We start from the raw sequence: 21,936 nt of genomic DNA on the forward strand, positions 1-21,936 counted from the left end.
TTTGGTAGAAAAGAATTGTAAATCTCCCGCAGAATCATATAACAGAACCAATATTTGGGGGGTGGGGGATGGAGGGAGAGAGAGAGAAGTGGTTTTAGAAAATGATCTCTCATGTTACCAAGGGTACAAGAGTTAGAACGATTTGATTACATTTATACTACTTTATCTGTTATTACCAGTGATTATGGTTTATCCTGGTTTCCTGTGCATTAATAAAAAATATTCTCAGCGCTATATCTGGTATCTTCTCGGATCTCTATGGATTCCTTCTACAGTTGCTTTCTACTTCCTTAATTTAGTCTTTTCTTTGGAGATCCCCAGAATAACTTTATACGATATCTTCTATAGTATTTATATCTTTTCACTCTTATGATCCTTTTAAAGAAGTTAGTATTTGGTATCTGTTATTTACCTCCTTTAATTTCCTAATTTTTGGGGTATTTCTAACATTGCAATCAAACTTATATTCCAACGAATTTTCCAATAGACTTTATTCGAAGTATGCATCACTCAAGACCTCACACAGTTTAGAAATCGTTGACAGTTTCTTTAAATAGTATGATATACAGATAATTGCAATTAAATATTTCTTCTCTTTTAGAACACTTTCATTATTATGTTCTCTGCAAATTAATTTCAACAAGAAATATCTTACTCATGGACAGTAAAACTGGGTTCCCCCCCGCAATCTCTTTTATAGTTTGATGGAGCTAAAAGAGGAAGTATTCAAAGAATTATCACCATCACTAGAAAGAACATACCAAAACTAACTTCAACCTTAAAAAAAAAAACCCAAACAAATGACTTTTGTTGCCTGATTTAAAAGGAATGTAATGAATTTATCAGCTCCACGCTCTAACCAACTGAGCTAACTGGCTGCGACTAAAAGGAATGTAATGAATTTAGAATGATGGTCTAGGTGATTCTAAAGTAGGCAGGTAGGGACTTCCCTGGCAGTCCAGTGATTAAGGTTCCATGTTCCCAGTGCCAGGGGCACGGGTTCAATCCCTGGTAGGGGAACTAAGATCCCATGTGCTGCATGGCGTGGTCAAAAAAAAAAAATCAACTGTGTCGCTTGTAAGAGGTTTTTATTCTTCTTTTAAAAAAATGTTTGGCAGCATTGGGTCTTCGTTGCTGCACACAGGCTTTCTCTAGTTGCGGCGAGTGTGGGCTTCTCACTGCGGTGGCTTCTCTTGCTGCAGAGCACGGGCTCTAGGCGCGTGGGCTTCAGTAGTTGTGGCGCACGGGCTTAGTTGCTCCGAGGCATGTGGGATCTTCCCAGACCAGGGCTCGAACCTATGTCCCCTGCATTGGTAGGCAGATTCTTAACCACTGCGCAACCTGGGAAATCCGAGGCTTTTGTTCTTAAGAAAATAAAGAAGTAAATATTAAAAAAAAAAAGTAGGCAGGTAATTCCAGGTGAAAACTACAAAGGGAAAATGAAGATAGGCAACAGAAAACTTTAAGTATCTAAATTACCATAAAACAATGAAGTTCTTTATTGCCAAATATTGATATTAGGGGTTGGCTCTGCTACCCTGGTTTATGACAATTTCCTCTGTTGGTTTTGCCTATACTATAAAAACTAGCTTATGTAATAACCAATTTAAAGAGATCAACGAGGGCTTCCCTGGTGGCCCTCAAAATAAAGAGATCAATGAGCCACTCATCATTTAACACTGAAAATAAGACCAAGTTAAAAAACAGAGATTATCCCTAAATGCTCATTGACAGATGAAGGGATAAAGGTGTGGTACATGTATACAATGGAATATTACTCAGCCATAAAAAGGAATGAAATTGGGTCACTTGTAGAGACATGGATGGACCTAGAGACTGTCATATAGAGTGAAGTCAGAAAGAGAAAAACAAATATCATATATTAATGCATATATGTGGAATCTAGAAAAATGGTACAGATGAACCAGTTTCCAAGGCAGAAATACAGACACAGACGTAGAGAACAAACGTATGGACATCAAGTGGGGAAAGGTGGGGTGGGATGCATTGGGAGAGTGGGACTGACATATATACACTAATATGTATAAAACAGATAACTAATGAGAACCTGCTGTACAGCACAGGGAACTCCACTTCGCTGTACAGTAGAAACTAACACAACATTGTAAAACAACTATACCCCAATTAAAAACAAACAAACAAAAACCAAAGATTATCACTTTTTGTCAGCAAACCTACCACAGTTCACTCTCCCTCGGTCTTGCCTCTGCAGGGACAAGGTTTACCCAAAGGCGGGCCACCTACCTCTTGACTTGGAGAGCACTCACTGCAACCTGCACCCAGCAGTAGCAGGTTACCAGCCTGGCCTAGCAAGGTTTTACATCCATAATGCTTGCTACATATTAGGCAACCAATAAATGTCTGTTGGACAAACAAAAGAATCAATGTATAGAACCAAATATGAGTTTTAGCTAAAGCCACCAATTAACTGAACAATCTTAAGTCATTTCTCAACTCTACAAAGATGATGATGAACTAACTACCTAAGCCCTAAAGTTCTCAGCTCTAAAATTTATAATCTAGAGTTTATATATACTACATTAAGAATCACACAAAAAAATACCTAGCAACATATTTGACACTGTCAATCTCAACTACAATATTGGAGAGAAGATTTTTTTTCTGGTAAAATATACAAAATATAATTTTCCATTTTAACCATTTTTGACTATATAATTCAGCAGTGTTAAGTACACTCATTTTGTGAAACCATCACCACTATCCCTCATCCGAAGATGAAACACTATACCAGCAATACACCAGGGTTCCAATTGCTCCACATCCTTGCCAACACTTGTTATATTCTGATTTTTGAATAAGAGCCAGCCTAATGGGTGTGAAGTGGTATCTCATTGTGGTTTTGATCTGCTTCTCCTTAATGATTAGTGATGTTGAGTATCTTTTCACATGTAAAGCATTTTTATAATCAAACTGATTTATTTCGTTTAAAATGAACAATCCAAGAACTACATTGTTTGCATATAAAAAAACCATAAAACCCAATGAGTTTTCAATAAATAATGTAAAACAATTCCAAAATATGCCATCCTCCTACTCAGATGGTTTTGTTTTGGAATTTTCTACAAATATTTATAATCAAAACATAAAACTGTAAATAGTAAATATTATTTAATTTCTGACATTATGAGATGATAAAATGTAGGAGCAATGTTGTTGCTTGTGAGAAAAATAAATCTAGATCATTACATTTTGAGCTATAGAACATCTTACATTTTACAAGATAAAATAATTTATAAACTTCTCTATGAGACAGAGAGAGGGTAAGGCAAGTAATGAATTTAATACAGTAACTAGGGAATTCCCCGGCGGTCCAGTGGTTAGGACTCCACACTCTCAATGCCGAGGGCCCGGGTTCAATCCCTGTTTGGGAAACTAAGATCCCACAAGCTGTGCAGTGCAGCCAAAAAAGAAAAAAAAAAAATACAGTAACTAAACCTGAAAAGGGGAGATGGAAAACAAGGAGGAGAAAAATTACATGAAAAACACTGAATCAACATGCTGATAAATACCTGAATTCTCTACTTTCACGGATAGTCCTCTGCCCTTAGAGCTTTACAAGAGCAACAAAGGGCCAAGGACCAAAGGCTAACGTTGGAATTAAGGAGATAATCCTGTGAGAAAAAGGATTTTTTTCATTCACGTAAATTTTAAAAATCCCAAATTTCATGAAAAATATTAGTCATTAGGTTAAAAAAAAAACACATCCATAAAGGTGTATCAAGGGTATGTAGCGTCGCCGTGCAGCCTGGGCTCTTTCTAACAAGTGTGTCTGTCTGCTGAAGGGATGGCCCCCACAGTGATCAAGTTCCACCGCTCAGTCCTTCCCTGGGGTGGAGAGGAAGAGCTCAAGGGCAGCAGAGCCAGCTCGGCACCAACGAGGCAGTGCTGGCAGGAGCCCCAGCACCCGAGCCGACAGAGGGCAGGATGAAGTCTCGCCTGTGCGTTTACACACTGGAGTCTCTAGGACACTTTCACTTACTACGACTGGATTCTCCTATGAGAATCTAGGAGAATTTCTAACTGTCTCCCCCAGACCCATTCCTGCTTCTCTCCAGTCTCTTCTCAGTAATGCACCAAATAGTCTTTCCAAATGCACCTCCAGCAGATCATGAATGCCTACTCACACACTTCAGAAGGTTCTTAACATCAAACCCACGAGGTATCACCTCACACTGGTCAGAATGGCCATCACTGAAAAGTCTACAAATAATAAATGCTGGAGAGAAGAAAACCCTCACACACTGTTGGTGGGAATGTAAATTGGCGCAGCCACTATGGAGAACAGTACGGATGTTCCTTAGAAAACTAAAAACAGAGTTACCATATGATCTAGCAATACCACTCCTGAGCATATACCCAGACAAAACTATAACTGGAAAAGACACACGCACCCCTATGTTCACGGCAGCACTATTAGAATAGCCAAGACATGGAAGCAACCTAAATGCCCGCTGACAGAGAAAGAAGATATCATGTGATATCACTTGTATGTGGAATCTAAAAAAGTTATACAAATGAACTTATTTACAAAACAGAAACAGACTCACAGACATAGAAAACAAACTTAAGGTGACCAAAGGGGACGGGGGGAGGGATAAATTAGGAGTTTGGGATTAACAGATACACACTACTATATATAAAATAGATAAACAACAGGGACCTACTGTAGAGCACAGGGAACTATATCAAACTATAATAGGGAACACTGGAGTAAGGGCAGTTCTGGGAAGGAGAGAAGAAAGGGAGATGACGGACTGAGATCCAGACATATTGAGTCTGGGGCGGTTGCAAGACCTCCGAGCGGATCCGCCCTCAGTCCTGGGAGAAGCAAGTCAGAAGCTCAGATGTTAATGTGCAGTTCATCAGCAGTCTCTCCGTGTGGACTCACGCATCCTTGCAGGTGCTTCATCCAGCTCCTTAAAAGACCATCAGCACCACTCTTCTCCCCTCTTCACTCCCCTCCATCACCTGCTTCAGTAGCTGGATCAAGTGGGGGCTCCCTCCAACAAGCACTGCGGAATCTACGTGTTGTCATCCGCTCAACAGGACACTTTTCTCAAAGGCGAGAACGTGTCTGCAAGTGGTGCATGCCAGGAGACCAGTGCTCCTAACTCAAAGGGGAGCTAAGTGTTCTGGAACTCGGTACACATGGTGGGAAAGGAGACGAGAGAGAGAAGGCTAGAGGAGAGGAGATAAAAGAGGGAAGGAGGTGAAAGCATGAGATGAAATGTCCCCCTGGGAATTCCCTGGCAATCCAGTGGTTAGGACTCGGTGCTTTCACTGCTGTGGCCCTGTGTTTAATCCCTGGTCAGGGAGCTAAGATCACTCAAGCTGTGTGGTGTGGCAAAAAAAAAAAAGAAGGAAGGAAGGAAGAAAAAAAGAAATGTCCCCCAAACACCAAGGGAGTTTTACTGAACGGGTACTTACACCTGTGTTTTGGCACAGTCGGTATAAAGGACAGGGGATCACTGCTACTAAAGGAACCTAAAGGAGAAGCTCAATTCTCACCAGTGCACGGAACAGCTCAAGTCCATTTCCAGGTGAGGACTTCTGTCCTAAGCTTGCAAAGACGGCCACCCTTATATGAGGAACTATTTGGAGGGGCTTAAAGTGAGGCTAACAAGTTAATTTGCTATATACATTTATATGTGTTATTACCATGTAAGCCACTAAAAATATTTTTCTACTTAAAATGTTTTTAGTTGTAATGGAAACAGGGGATAAGGAAACAAAATGAAAGAGACAAATATTACAATGTCTTTCACTGTAATTAAACTTCAGGAACACCAAAATGATATATGGATTTTTCCAAGATAATACCACATTTGGGGGTGTTTATAGGGTCAAAATGAACATTAAATACATTAAAAACCAAAAAGTTAAGGCTAAATGGTAAAAATTCCTCTATGCCGTGGTTCTACAATTTGATTTTCGGCCTTGCTCCTTAGTGTTCCCAGTTCTGGTACATTAAAGAAAGCTCTTAGCCCCAGGATCTTTCTTTACAGGGTCCTCTCTTCCTACAGTTTGGGGCCCCGTACAGAGCCTGTTCCTGTGTGACTCTAGTCACAGTGTCCTCCGATGACAGTTCCCTGAGACACTCACATTCTGCTGAACAAGCATGTTCAACAGCCCTACCGATGAGCTCACAAACACTGCACAGATGAACAAGACCTAGTCTCCCCTCAAAGAACTTTCTGTGCCGAGACGAGCATGAAGCACAAAGGTGCCAGTCTTTGCTCTAGTTTTTTATTTTCCTTCTTTCACTTTATCTTGTTTTCTCATGTTTTTCCTTCTCAAAAAGTTTTAAAATGGGAATCAACTGTGACCTATGTACTTTAATACATATATAAAAAAATAGTTTGGGGACTTCCCTGGCAGTCCAGTGGTTAAGACTTGGAACTCTCAATGCAGAGGGTGCTGGTTTGATCCCTGGTTGGGGAACTACGATACCACATCCTGCGCAGGCAAAAAAAAAAAAAAAGTTTGAATACATAAATGCATTTAAAAGCTGGAAAGGACTTGAAAACTAGAAAGCAGAAAGTTATGATTTTAATGCAATATTTTTGATTTTCAAATATAGACTTAAGTTGATTTGAAAATACCACTCACCGTCTTCTTAGTGCAGTGGTAAAAACCAGACAACAGAAAACAAAGAGCAGAACCTACTTCCCCAAAACACAAAGGAGTTAAACCTAAAGCCACTTTGGAAAAATTAGGCTTTCCCCACTCCCACCATCCTTTCACCACTCAGACTCCTTTAAAGTCTTCTGTGGGTATCTGAGGAGCACAGTTTGACTAGTTCTGTTCTGGGGAGCCCCTGAAGTCTCTCCTCTCTTGCCGCTCATCGTCATCATCACCAACACCACCATCACATCAATAGCATTATCACTCCCACCGTCACCACCACCACCATCATCACCAGTAGCACCAGCAATACCCCACCACCACCACCACATATTCTGACACTAGAATTTATCCCCAAAATGAAAACGTGTTACATTTTTAAGGCTATTACTCTCTTTATGTTTAAAGCACACCATTCTTCTTGGGAGAATTTATGACTTCAAAAATATTTGAATAACATGCCTTTCATAAACCAAAGTCTCTTGACTGTGCTATCAATTGAAAAACCCATCTTCTAGTTATAGTCTAAAAGACTCTATGAACGAAATTTGTGAAATGACTGACTTGTGGGAACAGGCATTGTGAAATGAATGAAAGCTCTAAAATAAACCAAGACTGGATTCTCTTGTGAGTTGTTCTCAACTCTCCAGGATAAGCCCACAGGAGCTGGTAAAGGCTAAGATCCATGCATCTGTTATGCAGCAAGTTTGAGAGAGTTTATAAATAAGCCTTCCTATCCCTAAGACACCACATATTTCATAGCACTTTCAAGTTCTACGTATTTCCACACACATTAAATGAACTGAACCTTACAAATTACATCTGTTTTACAGATGGGGAAACAGAGGCTCAGAGGCCAGATTTGGAAAAGGTGGTATAACCAATAACCAGTAAGGACTGAACAGAAATGCCTATCTTCAGGATAAAATTCCAGTGCTCCTTCCATTACAACATTCTATCACCAAATGTTAAATTCACTTTTTTCCTGCTGTTTGAATGGTTTACACGTTCTAAAAATAGGTGTCTCTATAAAAATGTAAGTAACATAAACAGTCTTAGGTGATTAAAAAGGATCACACGATAGCAGGGTTTAAAGAAAAAAGCTTTCTTCTTTTTTTAAATTCCAAAATGTTACCATGTAAAGATAAAATTTTCCAGAAAAAGTGTTTAACGAAGAGCTTCCTGAAGCTACAGTGAGCGAGCTTTTAATTAGGCGTCACATTAATCAGGTAGGGAAGCGCGGGCAAGATTTACTCAGCAGTGCGCGGGGTGCTTAATTATTGCTAACACTGACAAACAGTACGTAGTCCATTCTTTCTCACCGCAGTCCTTTTAACCGAAATGACAGAATAATAAATCATAAAGTCATTCCAAATGCCTTCCATAGTTGAAAACACATGAGTGCTACGCTTACTGATAACACACAGTCCTCGGTTTCAAGGGGCGGGATCAACGAAACCATCGTTTTCAGCTTTGGAGAACCGAAGCCACCTCCCTCTCCACTGCCTTGAGTGTGCGTAAAAATCTTGTGGAGAAAGTGCTCTGAGTTCAGAATTCCGTCACTGGACAGACTCCGAGACATCTCCTTCGTCAATTTCTATCAACGGAAGGAATTATGAAATGCAGAACCAAGTGAAAGGTTTACTGCAAACAATAATTAAAGTGTCCAAAAGCAAACGCTTATTGCCTTGTTTTTCTTCAAAACGGCAGGAAACGAGGCTGCTTCCTCCGCGGTCAGACCCTGTGAGAGGCACTGCCGAGCGGGCCGGCCGCGGGGGCGGCGGCGCGGGGCCCGGAGCAGCTCCGCGCGCAGCGACGGGGGCGCCATCTTACGCGTCGTCTGCGCGCCCCTCGCGCCCCGTCCGAGGCCCTGGAGAAGCAGCTGCTGTCTGCTCCGTGTCGGCTCTGTTTCTGCGGCTCTGCGGGCCGCGGGGGCGAAAGTACCTGCGGAGAGGGGCCGCCCACCCCCTGGAGACGCTACCTTGCGCGCCGAACGCCCGGGCCGCCCGCATCTAGGGCAGCGCGGGTTCCCAGCTCCACCCTGTCGCCGCGCGCCCCGGGCCGCCGGCTGTCGTCACCGGGAGGCTCCGTGCTGGCTGCGCCTGGCGACCTGCAGGCGCCCGCGGGGCAGGAGCTGGCGTTGCCCTTCCCTTCCCGGGAGGGAGCCGATCACCCCCTCCAGCGGGAGGGGCGGGGGGAGGCATCTGCGGAGAGGACTTGAAAGCTCTGATTATCTAATTGCAGCTGACACTAAACCGATCTTCCTGCCTCTTAAAATTCGTTCAATTGTCACAGCCATTTTCACTACAGGACCCAGTTACAGCAGCACCAGAGCCACTTTTCCTCTGTTTTTTGAAAGTCTGCCAAAAGAGCAAGGGCGCGTTGCCCATTGGCTGCATGCAAATAAACCGCTGCTCCTTCCTACTCCTTTGTGTTCCGTTCCTTCCTCTTTCCCGCTTTTCCTGAACACACACTAAACGTTCGGCATACCAACACTAGCTATAATTTTCTAAATGAGCCCCATATGTAAATTGGCACGTGTCCAACTTCTTTCCTGCTTCTATCTACAAAAGATCTAAGTAGCAAACACTACCGCGTATTAATCAAAGCCTCAGTTTACGAATGTGCAAAGTAGCCACCAAAACAATACATTGTTCTGCCTTAAGCGCAGCGAGAAAGAGTTTTTTCTTTTTTAAAAAAGATAAAAGCTCTCAAGTGTTTCAAGCTGGAGTTATACTGCAGGTTGGCAAAAACATAGTCTGAATAGAAAATAACATTTTTCTGGAAGCTTAATAGGGTGAATCACTAGACATATACGACTATATACACTTATCAGTTAAAATTTTTGCCAGTTGGCTAAGTGACAAGGTCACACAGGGGTCGTGGGTCTGGAAAACGAATCGGACCTGTCTCTTGACCACACTGCCACACTGCCTCCATGCCCGGGGACGCCCACCTAGGTCCCTGTGCTGATTCCACTAGGACATGGGATGGCGTCCCAGCAATGCTTTGCATTGACAAAATCAAGCGAGCTCTTTGGAAGCGGGTTTGAGTTGGAGATTCCAGGGAAAGGACCTTAGAAGTCTCATTTTAGGTGAGAAATGGAAGTACTGGCTGTGGCATAACCAGTGCCGGCTGCCAGGACTTCCCCTTCAGTTCAGTTCCTTTCACTTTGCTCAACTAGTCACACAGAGGTTCGGACACTGTCCTTTTAGGATACAATACAGGTTACACAGTATACAGTGCGTGTGAGGCTGCATGTTGCGGATGAATGGAGCATCCTACAGCTTCAAGAGGAGCTTGAGGACAGAAATACTCAAGGGGCTTCACGGAGGGTGGGTGACTGTGATTTGCAGACAGAAAGGGGCAGGGCGATCAGGTGTGTGCATGTGCTGGGAAAGGCAACACTGAGTGTGGCCTATTTGTGAAGCCAGACGGAAACAATCCCAATCAGAACGGAAAGCAGGACCCGGGGACAGAAGGAAACGTGCTGGCTGGACAAGGCTGGGAAGGGCACTGAGCCAGGCAGAGAGACGGAGACTGCATTAGGAACTAGGAAACCAGGACAGGTTTCCGAAGGGACCTCTGAAGCTGTGATACCAGAGACTGCTGGCGAAGAGATGCAATTGGTGTAAAACAAAGACTTTTGCTTGGGAGCCAAAAAAATCAATCATTTCTTATTTTATTAATATAAATACATAGATTGATTCCATTTCTCAAGATGTTTTTATGTATAAAATGATGATTTAGTCTTCAATGTATATATTTTAAAAAGTACAAACAACTAGGAATAACTTTCTGGAGAAGGATATTATAATTACAGAGCCAGATACTTTCTTAAAGAATATTACTTTCATATAAAATTTTACTGAATCAGTTTCTTGATTACTTTCTCCTTATCTAAGAAGATACCAGTAACATCTTGCACCTCTCGCATTTGGTGAGAACACTGATGCAAGACTGCCAACTAATCTTATAACAATGAGATAAGCCCAGAAAAAAGCAGGGCTGTTACACTTCTTTTTCAGTTTTTCAGTTTTTTAAGCGTCTTAAATCAACACCCCAAGCTATACAGGTCTGACTATACAATCTTTGTCTCTGTTAAGATTGGTCGGAGAACCATATTTCAGTGTGGAAAGTAACCATACGTTTGACTATAAACTGGTTGCAGTTAAGCAGATGGGATTATATTCAGTGAATATATTTGATCATTTCTTTCCTTCCTAGCTTTTTGCTGAAAATCACTGACCTACATCGCCTCTACCAGGAATTTAGCAGATGAAAGTAAAGACTATTTGAAGAGACATGGCAAAGCTGTCTAAAAATATTTGTTCCAAATAAAACCACAAAGTCATGGTTTTGAGAAATTCTGCTATAAATACTTCTATGTCATGCTGGAATTATTCCCCATATAAAAAGGCAGCACATGAAGGAAAACAAATATTAATATGAATTGTGACATGTTTCTTTTAAATTCTAATCTAACACAAGAAGCCTCCTTGACTCTCTAATTACAGACCTGAATTTCACTACTATCAGCAAATACGCTTTCGATGCCAGAACCATTGCCAATTGTTAGTTAAATTACTTGAAACGTAAAGATTTAAGAAAATCAGAGATTCATGGCAGTCAAACACATGTACTTTGCTCTTCCAAAAATTTCCCTGAAACTCCAGCAAAGAAATTGTTAAAAGTGTAAATCCATGAGGTCAAGAAGATGGGAACAGGAGAGAGAGGAGATGAGAGATGCTGACATTCTGGAAGCTGGAAAGCAAATGAGCAAGTTGCGAGCTCTCCTGGGAGCCCAGAGAAAGTTATCGTTGAACTGCAGGCAAGGACACAACAAGCAGCAGGCGGCGTAGAGCCCCAGACACCGCAGGGGCCGAGCACGGGGAGACAGCAGGCAGGGTTGCCTCAGGATGCTTGAAGAAGTTACTTAGAAACACCGCTCCCCATAAAATGCTATTACCTCCCTGCACAGAAAGTATGTGTGCAGTCATGAGATATCCTAGTAACCTGAGGGAAAAGGGTTTTATTTTGAAGTGTTCACTGCAGGGTTCTAAAGCATCTGCCTTGGCAGATTTATATGTACTGACATAGACCTTTAGTTTCTGGTGAGCAACAAACTAGCTGAAGTAGCTAATGCCATCTGAAAGTGTATGAGGAACAATATATTCCCCTAGTAGGGGGAACTAGAAGTAAACCTTAAGATCTAATTGAAATGAATCGAGCTATCATCTAGCTAGCTTTACTAAGTGTACAGTAAACACGGATCAAAACATGTCCATTTCTATTTCTGGGCAGCAATTTCAAAGTAGCAAACCAGTTCTCAGATAGAAAGAACGCCGGGTTCTGTGCGGTTTACCTGGCTGGGGCTTGCTGGGGTGCAGCTGTGCTCCGGCTCCAGGCAGCGGGGGAGGGCTCAGCCCTGCAGGCCCAGCACCCTGGGTGGGGCTCACGCTGGTCAGAGACCCCGTGGGCAGTGGCTGACCTCTCTTTAACAGCTGCTTCTGTTCTTGCTGGCGGAAGCGTGGAGGCACCTCGCGAGGCAGGTAACGGGATGCAGCTGGCTGCTGGCCACCGGCAGACGCACGTTTGCCATTGCTGCTGCTGGAGAGAGTGCTGGTGGAAGTACTGGTACTGGTCCCGGCAGGTTGGAGCTGGCTTGAACAGGTCTTAGTAGGTTCTGGCACTAGAAGGAACAAAAGGAAAAGACCCCAACACTTTAGTTATCACCTCCTTCAACCCAAACCAAAGAAAACAAAACCAAAAACTGAGGAAGAAATGACAGTGGAGAGCTTTGGAATCGAACTCCACGAAAGCCCAGAGTTCCAGGCTTGAGACCCAGTTGTCCTATAAATGAACCTCGATCCTGAGCTGTAGCTCTTGGCCAGTTTCCTCATCTATAAGACAGGTGATCACGCTGGGTTAGAGCAGCAGCTCTTCAGCTTGAGCTGGAGTCAGGTTAAAGGCCTGATTCCTAGGACCCGCCCGGGGAATTCACGTGGTTGGAAGGGAGGGGAGACTACAAATCTGCATTTCTAATAAGTTCCCAGGTGAGGGTGATGCCCTGGGTCCTGGGCCCACACTTCGAGAATCACTGCTCTCAGTCTGTGTTTCTCAAATTTAAGGGATCATTAGATGTCCATGAATTTATATATATATTTGTTTTAATTCTGAAGACAATCTAAAAAAAAAATATATATATATATATATGCGCATTCTGGGTTACCTGAATAATTAAGGCATTTGTGGTGATGGTATATCGATAGCACCACTACACTCCTCCCAGATTTATTGGAAAAGAATGCCCGTAGGCTAATTTGCAAATGATGCATTACGTGAAAGCCAAAACGCTATCAGAGTGTGCTGCATCAACAAAGGTTCCACAGCAATGTAAACAGGAAAAAGGAGCAGGAGAGTTGAGTGACAGCCCTGCTAGTGAGCATGCCAAATGCAAAAGGTGATCTGAGTGGTGGCCCTGAGTGAGGAACGGAGCACAGGCCTGTCAAGTGCCAAAGAATCTGAGCCTCAAGTTCATTTCCATCTTGAATTTGAAACATTAATATCCAGAATATTATGTTACCCTGTTATTTGAAAAAAAATTTTTTCGGCTTAATTTATAAATGTCTTTGATTTCAGAATTGAGTAAAAGCTATGTGCAAAACGAGTTATACCTAGTTCTCTGTATATCTTGTTTGTATAAGCAGCATTATAAAAACCTTTCCAGTCGACACTGTTTGCCTTTTATTATCCCTTGCGATCAGCCCGCATTTCTCACCTCCCGTAATGGGTTCTGCTGTCCACCCCGCAACCCCATTGTACACAGTCAGTATCCGCGAAGCCTCTGCCCACTGTTTTTCTGTCACCCTGCCTGGCAAACCCTCAATTCTGGATGAAGCCACTGTCACTGTCCACTCTCTCCACCCTGGACTCGGACTGCTATGTCTCTCAAGAAAACAGAGCCGTGCAGTTTGGCATCACTATGAACTCCTGGGCCCTAACCTCAGGACACGCTCAGTGCTTCCTGACCAGCCTATGATTTCCTGGGTCTGCCTGGTTCCACTGCTGTCAATGACTCATTCAAAGACCTTCCACTCTCCAGTGATAATGCCTTTATCTCCCATCCCCAGAAGATAAACTGGACCTTATTCTTCAAAGAAATAAAGACCAGCAGGCAAAAACCAGGTTTCTGCTCCTACAATACACATCACACTGTTCTCTGTCCCACACTTCTGTTATTCCTATCCAAGGCTAGTATTATATTTACCAATTCCAAGACTCACGTTTCTTCACATATGAAAATCACTTGCATCGGCATGTGTCTTACCATCGACGGCACATCCCTTCCTCAGTGGCACATGAAATACTGGGGCATCTCACTGCCTATGGTGTCAGAGAGGCACCACAAGACGGCTCCCTCCACGGCTCTGGATCCCGTCTCAGGGACTTTGTGTGTCCTGGATCTTCAACTCATGACATTCTCCAGAGCAGATATAAAGGCTCAAAGTTGAAGACTGGGTCTTCGATTAATTCTTTGTTTTACAAATATTTATATTTTTTCTTCCAGGGCTTAGTAGATGGACATTGCTGAGTGTAAAAGAGAAGAGAAATCCGGCCACCGAGTTCGCGTGTGGAGTGGAGGAGAGCACATTTCCAACCAGTAACCAGGCCAGGATGTGGCCACCCTGCAACCAGGCCCTCCTGGTCAGCACTTAGACATGCGCACACCTCTGCTCTCTCTAGACAGCGGCTCTCCGGCTCTTCTCGACCCACACCCCCCTCCCGACTGGCCTCCTTCTCCTCTCCTCCATCACACTTCTGGTCCAGCTCCCTCACCTGCTGTGTGCCTCTCAGCCAGGTCCTCTCACCCTCCTCTTCCTCCTTGTGGCTGAAACCCTATGCCCCCCTGAGCTTCCTCTGCTTGCCCTCTCAGTCGTCTGTATTGGCGGTGACTGCTGTGGCTGTCCTGAGCCTCTCTTCCTGGGCCTCCACGACACCGGAAGTCCTTTCTTGGATTTCCTCTGACCTCTCCAGCCACTCTTTTCTGCTCCCCAATGACAGGCTGCTTCTTCTGCCTCTTTAAGGTTCTGCTGCAGACACTAATCCTGGGTCATCTAATCTACGCACAACGCTTCATTTATCAACCCTGTGGTCCTGGTCTGAGACCTGGATGGCTATTAGATATCTACATCGAAGTCTTACGGGCACCTCAAAGTCAACGTGTCCCAAACACTCATCGGCTTTCTCGACTCATTCTTCTTCTGAGTCTTCCCGTTGTTCTTCCGGCAAATGGCTCCAAGTCAGAAACCCAGGTTCCATCCTTGATTACTCCCCCTATCTCCCCAAACCTATATCCAACCAACCACGAAACGCTGACATTTCTAGCTCCCAAATGTCTCCCCTAAGTAGCCCTCAAACTACTCCCTCAATTTCCATTCCTTTTGCCATGACCAGAGCCTGTTTCTAATCCATCATCCACTGCGGCCAGCATGATCCTTCTGAGATGCAGATCGCCTCCCTGGTTTAGAAGGCTTTGGGGATTCCTACGGCCCTTAGGAAAAAGTCCAAGGTCCTAGCAGTTAGCTGTCCTAATGCCCAATTTTCCAGCCCCCTCTAACTTCACGATGCTGAACTTCCTGCTTCTGGGCCATTGTGCCCCCTCTTCTGTCTAACCACCATGTATCATGAGTCCTAAAACAACATATTTCCGCATTTCAACATCTCTCAAACTGAGATGCATCTTATAATTGATGTTGTATGTATCAGTTTAAAAGGCAATGCTTTTTTTCTAAGTGGTGCATAAAATAATGCATAAAACAATTGATCATATCTCAGATTCAATAAAACATGGTAATTCCTAGTCATTCTTTAAATATCAAATTAAATGTCACTTCCCCTCAGTACCTTCCCTGACTCTCCTAGGCCAGTTTGGGTGTTTCCCAATGCATTCAGCATTGTATATTGCTTAGGTGAACATCCATTACATCTTTTTTTTTTTTTTTTAAAGAAAGTGATAAAACCTATTATAGGTTGATTTTTAACACTTCCTTTTTTTTTTAAATTTTTGGCCGCGTCGTGCAGCACGTGGGATCCTAGTTCCCTGACCAGGGATCTAACCCACACTCCCTGCAGTGGAAGCACAGTGTCTTAACCACTGGACTTCCAGGGAAGTCCCTATAGGTTGATTTTTAAATGTACAGGGGCCTTCAAATATATTTTTTCCTGATATTGGCCTTTAGCTAATTAAAGTAGCAGAAGTTTCTAAGTATTTACCTAAATGAGTGGAAAACTTATGTCCACACACAAAAACCTCTACATGAATGTTCACAGCAGTTTTATTCATAATTGCCAAAAACTGGAAGCAACCAAGATGTCCTTCTATACGTGAGTGGCTAAACAGACCGTGGTACATCCATACAATGGAATGTTAGTGTTAAAAAGAAATGAGTTATCAATCCATAAAAAGAAATGGAGGGACATTAAATGCATTTTATTAGGTAAAAGAAGCCAGTTTGGACAGGCTACATGCTCTATGACTCCTATAATATAACATTCTGGAAAAGGCAGAACTACGGAGACCATAAGGCACTCAGTGGTTGAGAGGGGCTCGGGGGAGAGGGAGGGAGGGAGGGAGGGATAAGCAGGCAGAGTGCAGGAGCCTTTCAGGGTGGTGACACTGTGATACTGTGAGATCGGATACACAACATGAGGCATTTGCCAAAACCCATCAACTGTACAACACAAACAGTGAAGGCACAGGTAAACTCTGGACTTCAGTTAATAATAATGTATCAATACGGGTTCATCCACTGTAACAAATGCACCACACCAAGGCCAGATACTACTAACAGGAGACACTGAGGGTGGGCTGGGGGTGGAGAGATGGAATATATTGGAACTCTTTATTTTCTGCCCAGTCTTTCTGTAAACCTAAAACTGCTCTAAAAAAATAAAGTCTATTAACTAAAAAGACAAAAAACGAAAAGCAGAGAAGCAAATTTGATGTCTCTTTCACTTTCCATTAGGACTTTGCGAACGAAATTGAGAGCAGAGTAGAGGTACACTTGTCTGGGAAACTTAGAACCACTAAATTTATTTAAAAACATGTCATCAGGGCATCAATTCACTTAACTGCACATTTTAATGTATCTGGCCCAAAGGTTTTATTCTAGACCTTGCAGTTGCTTCTTAGGAAGCTCAGTCTGAATGCAACTGGTTCTTTCCTTTTACTACAAAATTCAAAAGAAGCAGAAGAAGAAAAGGAGGAAGAGGAGTAGAGGGAGGAAGGAAGCAAGAGAACCACTAGAGAGCCCTACCTGCCCTTGTTACAAAACCTGTTTCCTTTTGTAGTAACCAACATCGGCTGGCCAGCTACTACCAGGCAAGGCGCTTCCACCCATCATCCTGCCTGTTCAAAGGCTGGAAACGAAGAAAACCTACCTGAACTCAAAACGTGGAGGAAACAACTGGCAAGGACTCAGAAGCAAAGAACCCACACTGAGCCTAAGAAATCACCCCGTCTTACCCTCATCCACACAGACTCCCTCGGCCCAAGTCTGCTAACCAAGATGACAGTTGCTGTCAGGACTGGTCTTCCATGACACTGCTGTTATCTTTTGAAAAGTATCAAAGGACAAATTCAGGGCTATTTTTCTTCAAAACCTTTACAGGAAAAGGAATTCATGATACAGAAATGAAGAAATAAATGAATGTTATCAGTTACTAGTTTATTTATTTATTTATTTATTGCGATACGCGGGCCTCTCACTCTCCCGTTGCGGAGCACAGGCTCCGGACGCGCAGGCTCAGCGGCCATGGCTCACGGGCCCAGCCGCTCCGCGGCACGTGGGATCTTCCCGGACCAGGGCACGAACCCGTGTCCCCTGCATCGGCAGGTGGACTCTCAACCACTGCGCCACCAGGGAAGCCCCAGTTACTAGTTTTGAATCTAAACAACCAGTTCTAAGTTATTTGACATGAAATACTCAATTTTCCTTGTGTTATCTGCCTGATGCATTATGTGTAGTCCTTTTTATATCTAAGATAGCCCCCTTTTTTAAAAAAATTTTTTTAATGCAGCAGGTTATCTATTTAAAATAGTTATCTATTTTATACATATTAGTGTATATATGTTAATTCCAATCTCCCAATTCATCCCACCACCACCAGCCCCCCACCCCGCTTTTCCCCCTTGGTTTCCATACGTTTGTTTTCTACATCTGTGTCTCTATAAGACAGCCTCATTCTGAGAGTGAAAGTACTCTAGGCCAGTCTTCCCTTTCCGCGTGAATAACTGCTGATTAAGGCAGGAGCCAGCAGGTGAACTAAATGTTTCTTACATTTTTAAAAGGCAGGGAAAAAAACAATGAACAATATGTCACAGAGACCATATATATATGGCCTACGAAGTCTAAAATACTTACTATCTGGCCCTTCACAGGAAAAGTATGACCAGCTCCTGCTGTAGGGACTAGAAACTTCTTGTGCTATTATATTAAGCATCAGACGTACAAATTTCTTAGGGGAAAAATCCAAGTAATGTATATGCCAAAGTCTGGCGTGAGCGTTGTTTTAATAAATAAATAAGTATAACTAACTAGTTTCATGTCTCCTCTCCAATTGTGAGGCTCACCCTCTTTATGATTACTGAATGAAGGGTAATATGATGCTATTACTCAAGAAAACAAAGGGAACACTTTAAGTTGAAGAGATTTGATCGCTCTCTTAGAAACCCAGGTGCTCTTAATACAGCCTAGCACTGAGCTGCGAGAACAGAATGCACTCTGTTACCCTGTCAACACAGACTGGATGAGCTGCTCACCTCTTCTTCCTATTTGCTCTGCTGGCCCTCTGACCAGAAGCAAGAAGCAGACTTCGAATCTTTGGCCTCATTCCTCTGCCCTGGACTCTGCGGAGAGGCCATCCAGGTTCACGATTAGGACCATCAACTCTAGGCTGACACCCGAATACTGTCTGTTCTATATTGCCCCCAGCTCTAGTTCAGCCTTGACCTTCAGTTGTGTACTGGACGGTGATGCTTGGAAGCTGTCACCCTTCAAACTGAAAGTACCCAAAGGCCAAACAGGATTTCCTGGGCTGAGCCCAGGATGGTGCTGACTGTTGTAGGAAGGCACTGAAGCATAAGGTGTTTCTCACCTAAGTGAACCAACAATCAACAGGGGAAATAAAAGTTACAAGACACAGAAGCATGTGGTATAGACTGGAAGTTGGTCACTTAGCGGAAAGATAACCATGTACTGCCCAACATGGTAGCCACTAACCACATATGGCTACCGAGCACTTGATGTCTGAACTGAGATGTGCTCTAAGTACATACACGCTGCATTTCAGAAAGTCAGTACACAAAAATCTCATTAATTTTTATATTGATGTATTGAAGTGATAAAATTTTGAATATATTGAATTAAAAATATTAAAAGTAATCTCACCTGTTTCTTTTTAGTTTTAAAATGTTGCTCCTGGAATATGTGAAGTTCCTTATGTGGCTCACATTTGTGGCCTGAATTCTATTTCTACTGAATAGCGCTGGTCTAGAAACAGCACTGTCTTCTTGAAGGAGTTAAAGTTTGAGTTGGCTTCTCAGAAATGTGTTAAATTTAAATAACTGTCTGTTTTCATAAAGGACCATCAGTCGTGGTAGATCACAAGCCTTTTCGGGTGAGAGATTTTCCCTTACAATTCTGTGCCAGCTGAAGTACTAGCGCCTTATCTCACAAACAGAAAAATGTCACTAGATATTTGCAAAGTAGCTAGCGAGACCAAGGGCCCAGAGTACAGAGCAAGCACGGTATTCCCAATTTACCCACACACTCACCCTCATGGTTGTATTTCTAGCTGCCTGAGATACTAGTGTCGTGGCTGGTGGTCTGGGGGGGGGGGTCACCCTGGATGCTGAGGAAAAGGAAGAGAAGCGTCACTCAGCAGAGGGACGGGGGAGAGGGAACAAGAATTCTGACCCTGCCAAACTGCACCTCTGGCCTCTTTTCCATGAGATAGTGATAAACCTTCTTTAAGGTAGTATTTTGCAGATCTTTGAAACTAGCAGGCAACTAACAATCTCAACTGAGAAACAGAGACTCTTAAAATCTGAATCTATTCTTAAAATACAGATAAATCAAATGGTCAGTTTTGACTCTCCACACTCTCTTCTCAATCTATCGCTGCCCAAAGAACTAGGCTAGGGTATCAAAGCAATTCTGACATTCCTCTTCTCAAACAGACCGGGATCTAAGGTGATACCTCAATGACAAAGTCTCAGAAGCCAGTCGACCTGACACATCACTATTTTCACAGTAGAACAAAGTAAGGCAATGGGAATTTTAGCTTGATTCATATGGATCGCCAACAAATGATCTGTTTTATTTAGAAGAAATTAGAATAGCATCCAGTGAATAACTACACAGCTAATAAAGAACTTCCAGCAAGCTGGACACTGGTTCTTTAATAAACCTTTACTTTTTTTATTTTAAATGAGAGCGACACCTGCTGGCGAAAAGGTAAGATATTAAATCCTTATGTAAGAAAGCAAGTCCTTTCAACAATTTTCTTTCCAAGAAACAATTTTCCGCTTTCAGTTAAAAATTTCAGGGGACATTGTCACATCAGGGTCCAAATAGTTTATAAATTCCTACCATTGCTTTTCCAAAACAACAGGCCACAGTATAGGCAGGAAGTTTAGACTGTCCCTTCAGGTGTCTGGGTGACTTCAGGAAGGATCTCCTTTCAAACTTTTGTACGACACCTTGCCATCTCTAGGAGACCAAGACAGAAGGCTCTGCCCTTGCTGACCCAGCCTCCTTACCTTTTATTCTACTCTGGACGACCCCGTTCTCTCTTCTGCTTCTCTAGCCATTTTACATGGCCCAAGCCCCAAAACTGCCATCTGGACGCCCCCCACCCCCCAGCCCCCCTTGGCCTTCCTTCCACTATGCTATCCACACCTCTGTACCATCCCAGCCTTCAGTTGCTTTCCAGACTGCCTGAAACTGCAGGCTCAGGAAGCGACGAGTTCTGTACCCACTTCTGCTATTCCAAGCCCCTACTGCTAACGCTCCTCGTATAACCTAACGTGGTCGGCCCAAAGTCCCTTATAGCAACTGTTCCAAACTCTCCCTACCTCTTCCAAATCCTGATACCCACCCCCTTCTCTCAATCTCTGGCTGGGACTCTAGGTTCCTGAGATCGATGCTACTCACTCACTCACACACACACACGAAGCCTTTCTACAGCCCAGCTCCAGGTGCTGGGACCTTCCAGTGAACAAAAAAGGCAGACTCCCACCTCCTCACCCCCTCCGCTCACATCTCAGCAGGGGAAAACGACAATGAACGTGATGCATTTAAGATAAGTAGTCATCAGAAGGTGCTAAGTGCTGTGAAAAACGAGGAAAGCTGGGCAGGGTAACTAAGGGCTCAAGCTGACTTTTCTCATGTTATCTGCCTATCATTTTCACACCCCACATGTGTCAGTATCCTCATTTATCCTCTCTTTATTTACTTATTTAGGAAATACATAATCAGTGCCTATTTTGTGCCAGGCACTGGGTGTGTTGAGGAAAATAAATAGATACGGCTCCCATCCTTGTAGTTTATAGTCTAGTAAGAGATACTATCTTAAAAATGATTCCACAAATATACAATTACAAGTTGCCACAAGCACGATAAAAGCGATAGGATAAAAGAACCCAGCTTAGGTTAGGGACTCAGAGAAAGCTCCTCTGAGGAAGTGACAGCTAAGCTGGGCCTGGAAAACTGTTGGCTGGGTGGAGCGTGTCTGCGAACTCACGCCCACCAGCTGGGACAGGGCATGGGAGGGTCTTGAAATGGGAAAGGGCTTCCGTGCTTTCAAGGTCTGAAACAAGGCTGGTGTGGCTGGAGCTTAGTGCCCAAGGGAAGAGCTGCTGGACACAAGGCTGGAGAGGCAGGCGGGGACTTTGTAAAGATTCTGGGTCCCATCACTTGGCCGACAGCTGGAAGAGCACTCGGGGCAGCCTGTGGAGGGAGGCCCCGTGGTGTTCCTGTCCCGGCTGCAGCACACTGACGAGTCTGGAGCCTCCAGTTTCGGGCAGAAGTTCTCTGGGGACGGGTTCCTCTGATTACAAACTCACAGAGTCCAGGATGTTGTGACCACTGGCTGTTTAAACTCAACAAGCAGGTGACCTTGATCAAGAGCCTGTCTGTCCAGGCTCCAGAGCCAGGGGGTCCTGCCCGACAGCACCTTCCCGGCAGCCATGGCCCAGAGCAGCAG

At 43.6% G+C, this 21,936-nt stretch overlaps 1 protein-coding gene across 12 annotated transcripts in view; it reads right to left on the reverse strand.

The window, feature by feature from the left end:
* The window catches only part of TNRC6C (trinucleotide repeat containing adaptor 6C), a 129,532-nt gene that overhangs the window by 46,539 nt on the left and 61,057 nt on the right, over window positions 1-21,936 (reverse strand). For 9 of the 12 annotated variants that reach the window (XM_073798070.1, XM_073798068.1, XM_073798069.1 and 6 more), the window contains exon 4: window positions 12,032-12,358. In XM_073798070.1, coding sequence (XP_073654171.1) covers window positions 12,032-12,358 — 327 coding nt within the window. Of the gene's footprint in view, window positions 1-2,265; window positions 2,383-8,080; window positions 8,625-8,647; window positions 9,003-12,031; window positions 12,359-21,936 lie in introns of those variants that run through there. The other 3 variants (XM_073798074.1, XM_033848574.2, XM_073798075.1) reach the window with 3 other exon arrangements.

The sequence above is a fragment of the Tursiops truncatus genome, chromosome 20 (assembly GCF_011762595.2).
Source record: "Tursiops truncatus isolate mTurTru1 chromosome 20, mTurTru1.mat.Y, whole genome shotgun sequence".
Classification (NCBI taxonomy): Eukaryota; Metazoa; Chordata; class Mammalia; order Artiodactyla; family Delphinidae; genus Tursiops; species Tursiops truncatus.